This window comes from Cynoglossus semilaevis, chromosome 10 (genome assembly GCF_000523025.1).
Source record: "Cynoglossus semilaevis isolate Cse_v1.0 chromosome 10, Cse_v1.0, whole genome shotgun sequence".
NCBI classification, from domain to species: domain Eukaryota; kingdom Metazoa; phylum Chordata; class Actinopteri; order Pleuronectiformes; family Cynoglossidae; genus Cynoglossus; species Cynoglossus semilaevis.
Window position 1 is genome coordinate 19,495,375 of NC_024316.1, and position 7,108 is coordinate 19,502,482.

Genomic DNA, 7,108 nt, shown 5'->3' on the forward strand with positions numbered 1-7,108 from the left:
TAACTGCTAACCTTCTTCTTCTTCTTCTTGTATCTTGATGAATATTTACTCATTTGTACTCCCCCCCCCCCCCCCCCCCCCAACAGTACTCACTCGTTGCCCCAGTCCAGTCGGACCGTGATGTGACGTTTGATCTCTCGGGTCTGGTCCTGGGTCAGGTGACCCTGGATCAGCTGCCGACGTAGATCGATCAGCTCGTTCATCACGTGACGGAGTTTGTGGAACAGGTCGACCTTGTGTTTCTGTAGAGGAGACGGTGACATCACTGACCAGGACACCGGACTTCAACCACAGACACAGGTGACAGACAGAACCAGGTACTACAGTGGTACTGTGTGTGTGTACCAGGTACTACAGTGGTACTGTGTGTGTACCAGGTACTACATTATAAAGACTGGTCAGCAGACCAGTCCCTTTGACCAATCACCACCGTCTGTCTCCAACAGTTACAGTCACAGTACAGTCAGAGTGAATGTGTTGGACTCATTAGCACCCCCTGCTGTCGAGACAACAACATGAACTGTTCTGTGTTACTGACCACATAGAGCTGCTTCCACAGAACGCCCCATTCCTGCAGCGTGGAGGTGGTCTCTGTGATGATGGGGTCCTCCAGGGGCACTACAGTCTCACACAGTCTGTTCAGGGTCCACGGGAAAACACCACAACACCAGAGTTAGCACGGCACACCGTATTACTGTGGTTGTTGTTGTCGTTGTGGTTGTTGTTGTCAACTAGCTTCTTCATCAACTGAATCCTGAACTCACCCCCTGTTGGTCACTGTGCATTTCTTGATGTGGACGTAGCTGACCGGAAAAATCCCCTGTGGACGGAAAAAAACATCAGGTGAAGTTGACGGATCAACGTTGATTTAAAACAGGCGTAAACTTTAGGTGAACGTGACGATTGTGATGATGAAAAGCAGTGGTTTCTGTGTTTGTTGTCGTGGAGTTCACCTTGATGGAAGGTTTCTTGGTGGAAAAGCCTCGGTACCAGCCTGGGGGGGGGGGGGGGGGGGCGGGGGGGGGGGGGGGAGAACAAGCGNNNNTAGAACCTGAACACTCGTTCAATCAGATGAACGTCATCAAACCTCCTGATTGGTCCGGTATCGACCAGCTGCCACTGACCGTCCTTACCTTCACTCTTCTCCAGGATCTGGACATTCTCCCCGATCTCCAGAACCAGCGTCTGACAAATCGATGAGCGGAAGTTGCAGATGACTGTGGACGTGAGAGCAGACAGGAAATACATCATCAGTGACAGAGGAACACAACAGGAAGTGCACGGTGGGATGGTGGGTAACGGTCGTGCCTTACTGCAGGCCTCAGTTCATGCAGCAGAGTTTCTTAACCTGAGAAAATTAAAGGACTGGTCAGCCGGTACCAGCTGTTACTACACACTGGTACTGGTACTGGTACTGAAGGATCATTTTCACTTTCAGACTCTGTTCTGTTTGGACCAGAGTCTGAGTGAAAAATAAAGAAAAGAAAAAGAGTCAATGACATGACTGGATTTGAATAAATTAGTAAAAATGAAGTACATTTCTTCGCTGTGTCCAGGAACTGTGTTGATGATGTGATGATAAATGAACGAACCATGAAAATGTAAAGAAGAACCTTGTACCTTGGAGACCCCCCCCCCCCCTCCTCCCTCCCACAGAGGAGTTAGTTAACATGAACGGAGGCGCTGGTTAATTAACGAACCCAGTGAACTGGGTCAGAACTTTTAAACCAATAAATACAGAAACCCCTAAGACTGACTGTAACTGACTGACACGGGACGCAGGACACGAACATTACATACACCTAGCATGTAGCATGTTAACGTCACTGTCTTACCGCAGGTAACTCGAACCTAGCGTTGTAGCTAGGGATGTAACGATGCACCGTGAATCGGTTAACAATCGATACAAATGCGTGACAATTCGCATCGGTTGAAAAAAAAAAAGAACCTTTCATCAAGACGTAAGGAGTAGGCTGCGTTACCTGGTCATACTCTAGTCCAGTAGGGGGCGTTACGCGCCTAAAAACTTTGGTTGAGCCGCCGTTAAACCCAGACGTCAGGTCCTACGTAGGCTGAGAGACGTTCAGGTGTTGGAACAGAACGTGGGAAGAACTGGTTCCACAGACACCAACAGTGTTCTCCAGTGGAACTCTTTCCACTTCCTTGTTTTTTTTCCTTCTATTCTGTTATTTTAGAGAACAGTGTCAGTTGTTGAGGTTCACAGACCGTTTCGGTGACGGAGAGTTTACAGAGTTCTGACAAAGAAAGAACTGATTTGGTCACCGTTTTTTTAAGTGATAAAATCATATTGTAAACGAACAAAAGAAATTGCGAATCGTATCACATCACGACTTTAGTGTATTGTTACACCCCTAGTGGTAGACACATGTTAATGCAATAACCACAAAGTACAAGGACGTTGTGTTAGCTCTGCGTTAGCACAATCTTGGTCATTTCAAGAGGCAGGCTTCACCACGGCTAGGCTAAGCTAACGCGGCCCCTTCATTTTCTATGGTTTTACCTGGCAGGTCTGACTGTTGTGAGTTGCATCACTGCCCCCTACAGGCTGTCTTTGTCATTGACTGAGAGGACTGTCCTGTGTTTTGTAGCCTTCGGGGACTTTGTGAATGTATATCATTATGCTAATAAACGAGCCAGTGAACTCAGTGGGGGGGGGGGGGGGGGGGGGGGGGGTCAGAGGGGGTGTCTGTTTGGGAGTAATGAGTTCCTACTTCCTGCTTTGGTTTCTATGGTAACAGATCATCTACAAACTGGAGTGTTTTCTCCACTGCAGTCAAAATGAGCAGCTCGTGGATGTGAAGCAGATGAAGGACAGGAGTTGGAGAGACGGTCAGTTGTCTGTCTGTCTCTCTGTCTGTCTCTCTGTCTGTCCATGTTCGTGCTAACATTATTTCAAACTACTAAACTGGTCTCACACAACTGGACTTCCTGTTTCGTCACAGCACCACCTGGTGGTTGACTACGTACACCACATAAATGAAGGTAAATCGTCCCAATACTAGGGCTTCAAACAGGCACAGAGGTCAGGGCTGTGGCTCAGTGGTGAAAACGTTTGTGCTTGTTACCGGAGGGTTGCAGGTTTGAATCCTGCCATGGTTGTTGACTGTTGGCCAGTGTGGAAGATCCTTTACATTAATGAGGGACTAATGAGCAATTAATGGTGACTTGACTGTGGTAAAGCATGTGACTAATCAATAATTAAATTGATTGACAGCCGTGATGACAGGATGAAACCTGTTCTCAGAGTTCCTCTTCACGTGATTGGTCAAGTTTTTATTTGTCGTTGTTTTTCTCCTCATCTGCATAAAAACTGCAGGTCGATGACACAGTACACAGAGTACACAGAGTACACAGAGTGTGTGCCACACCGTCAGGACAGTACTGTATACCATATTCACAGTAACATAATACACTGACCTAAGAACAGGACAGAGGTCACTGTGATGACCCCAGGACAGAGGTCATCACCCAGGTCACTGCATTAACACGAACGTTTATTAGTCATTAATTCATCAACACCACCTTAACTTTAAGGTTTGTATTTGTGATGGTTACTGTCGTACGTTCCACTCTGGTACGGTGTGTGTACGTCTGCACGTGTGTGTGTGTGTGTGTGCGCAGATACACACCACAGCGCCTGTTACAGCACCACAGACAGCGCCAGCTCACTCCTGATGTGGAGGCTGAGCTGAACTGTTGCTTCACCATCGTCACGGATCCAAACAGACTCCTCACCTCCTCCCCTCACCTCCTCACCTCCTCCCCTCCCCTCCTCCCCTCACCTCCTCACCTCCTCACCTCCCCCCCTCACCTCCTCCCCTCCCCTCCTCCCCTCACCTCCTCACCTCCTCCCCTCTCCTCCTCCCCTCCTCACCTCCTCCCCTCCCCACCTCCTCACCTCCTCCCCTCACCTCCTCACCTCCTCCCCCCACCTCCTCACCTCCTCCCCTCACCTCCTCACCTCCTCACCTCCTCACCTCCTCCCCCCACCTCCTCACCTCCTCCCCTCACCTCCTCACCTCCTCCCCCCACCTCCTCACCTCCTCCCCTCCCCTCCTCCCCTCCTCACCTCCTCCCCTCACCTCCTCCCCTCACCTCCTCCCCTCACCTCCTCACCTCCTCCCCTCACCTCCTCACCTCCTCACCTCCCCCCCTCACCTCCTCCCCTCCCCTCCTCACCTCCTCACCTCCTCCCCTCACCTCCTCCCCTCCTCCCCTCACCTCCTCCCCTCACCTCCTCCATCAGTCCACAGCTACAAACTACTGCACCACAGTGTAGCGCCATCATGTGACCACAGACCAGCGTGGACTCGGTGTTAACGCTGTCACTGTTAGAATATCCTGCAGCTTTTTATGACGTGTTCATGACCACGCTGTGTCACACACACACACACACAGAGTGTAGAAGTGTGGGCGTGTACGTGTGTGTGTACCATGAGTAGTAAGGAAGAGTACAGCATCTGGACATGACTCATCCTCACTAATGAAAGCCCTACGACACAGGGCCTCAACATTGGGTACGCAACCCACCGAGGGTCCACAGAGGGCCTGCAGGCGGTCATCAAATATTTAGTTAATTAGTCATTACTTATGTAAATGTTTTAAAGATCATTGTTTAACTCAGAGAGTAGTGAGTTCAACTTTGACCTGTTGGTTATTTATATTTGTTATGATAACAAAAAACTCTGTTCATCAGTGTAAACTACGACGAAAATATAAGAACCACGGAGTCTAGAACTGAAGGGGTTCAGATCTAGACCCAGATTATAACACACACGTTAAACACTTCAGTGGCAGCAGCAGCAGCAGCAGCAGCAGCAGTAACAGCAGCAGCAGCAGCAGCAGTAACAGTACCAGCAGTAACAGTAACAGCAGTAACAGTAACAGCAGCAGCAGCAGTAACAGTACCAGCAGTAACAGCAGTAGCAGCAGTAACAGCAGCAGCAGTAACAGCAGCAGCAGCAGTAACAGTACCAGCAGTAACAGCAGCAGCAGCAGTAACAGCAGCAGCAGTAACAGCAGCAGCAGTAACAGCAGCAGCAGTAACAGCAGCAGCAGCAGCAGTAGCAGCAGCAGCAGCAGCAGCAGTAACAGCAGCAGCAGTAACAGCAGCAGCAGCAGCAGCAGCAGCAGCAGCAGCAGCAGCAGTAACAGTACCAGCAGTAACAGTACCAGTAACAGACACTCTCGTCTCCCCTGGTACTGATTCTAAACACACTCCAGTCTCTACACCTGTTGGAGGTACGCAGTCACGATGCCCCCTTGTGGTACGGCACAAATCGCATCCTCCAACCCCACCCCCTCACCCCTCACCCCCTCTTCCACTCCATTCTCCCCCTCCATGATACAATTAAAGGCCAATAATGCAACACTGGCGCATCATCGTCACTGCTTTTCTCCGATAAGTGAAGCCGAGAGGCGGCGGAGTGAGGACGGACGACGGACGATGGACGATGGACGGACGGACGGACGACGGACGGACCTGGGGGGGAGGACGGTCCGAGCTGCTGTGTTGGAGGCTGCAGTCTGTGTCATCCCACGCAATTCCCCCTTTCTATTCAGCCACCAGCCGTGCACGTCAGGCGGTAGAAGTGTGTGTGACTTTGACTGGGTGCAGTGACCATGATGACAACAGGATGGAGAGGAAGATGAAGGAGGGAAGAGTGTGAAAATGTCGATGGTCTAAAATGGTCTGACTGAAAATGAGCACACTGCCATGTTTATCATGAAAGTCAAGGAAAGGAGGAAGGAGAGGAAGGGAGGACTCACCAACTCCGATCTTCTCCTCCTCTGTAGGAATCCACATCTTTGGTTATTCAGCCCTCGACGCTGAAAGCTTCATGATGTCGATGATTGTAGTGAAGGCTGCGGGCTGGAGGCTGAGGAGCTCCAGGACTACATCATGGAAGGAGCGGAATCAGCGTCCTGGGCTCGGCATACATCTGCGTGTGCAGGGGGGGCTGGGGGGGAGGACGGGAGAAAGGAAGGAGGAAAGGAAAGAAGGAAAGAAGGAAGGAAAGAAAGAATAGTTCAGGACGGAGCTCGGAGCAGCGGAGCCGCGGCGTCTCTGCTCTGTTATGTCCTGGCGCACGCGCGTGTGTGTTCCTCCAGTCTGATGCAGTCTTCGTGCCCACCTCATGTACGATCACACGGGCGCGCACGCACGCATGCACGCACTCCGCTAGCTCCAGTATCTTCTGCTGTGTCTGTCGCATTTCAGCTGCGGCCTGTTCTCCGAACACTGCCATCGTTTTTAATCGTTTTTAATCGTTTTGATCGTTTCTCTTTTAGTCGTTGATCATTTCCTGTTTCATCCTCAACACCCAGAAGAAATATTATCATTATATAATAAAAACAAATAAATTACACCGTTACATCACACATTATTGCCTTACATAATAATAATAATAAGTTCAAAAATAAAAACTATAAATGAGTAAATGTTTTGGTCACGTGACCTGGTCTTTTTGACGGTTTTGTCAACGCCAACATAGTATGTACAGAATATATAAATATATATATATGTATAAACATAAATGTTTGGTGACAGATGGACTTACCTGGAAACCTTTACCTCAACACACACACACACACACACACACACACACACACACACCACAACTGGTCCGACTTTTCTACTGCATTTAAGAGACAGACCAATAGATTTTGCAGCTTTATTCTTAGTAAAATACTTTAGATACAGACTCTGTGTCAGGAAGGTCAACAGGAGACAATCCCATTGGCCGAGAACAAAACATTTATACACAAGCATGAAGAGAAAGATTGAAATGTTCGCACTTCAAAAAGAAAAGGTACAGAAGTGCTGGGCGTCCACGTCCACGTCCACGTCCACGTCCACGCCGCCACCACCGCCACCACCGCCACCACCGCCACCACCGCCACCACCGCCACCACCGCCACCACCACCACGAAGTCAATGCACAAACATGTCAGGTGACCCGTCAGGTGTGTCTCTTGGTCTTATCTGAAGGTCATGTTTGGACTCTGACAGAAGACGCTGCTGTGAGACGAGCCTGGAGGTGTGTGTGTGTGTGTGTGTGTGGGTGTACAGCGCGCCGGTGTTTAA

At 49.8% G+C, this 7,108-nt stretch overlaps 1 protein-coding gene across 1 annotated transcript in view; it reads right to left on the reverse strand.

Annotated features, from left to right (window-relative positions):
* The window catches only part of LOC103385468 (dedicator of cytokinesis protein 3-like), a 24,606-nt gene extending 18,191 nt beyond the window's left edge, over positions 1-6,415 (reverse strand). Inside the window, 6 exon segments of the mRNA XM_017035835.2 lie at positions 94-242; positions 539-635; positions 765-820; positions 954-994; positions 1,134-1,217; positions 5,791-6,415. Of these exon segments, the coding sequence (XP_016891324.1) occupies positions 94-242; positions 539-635; positions 765-820; positions 954-994; positions 1,134-1,217; positions 5,791-5,827 (464 nt within the window). The 5' untranslated portion in view covers positions 5,828-6,415.
* Positions 6,416-7,108: the final 693 nt, after the last annotated feature.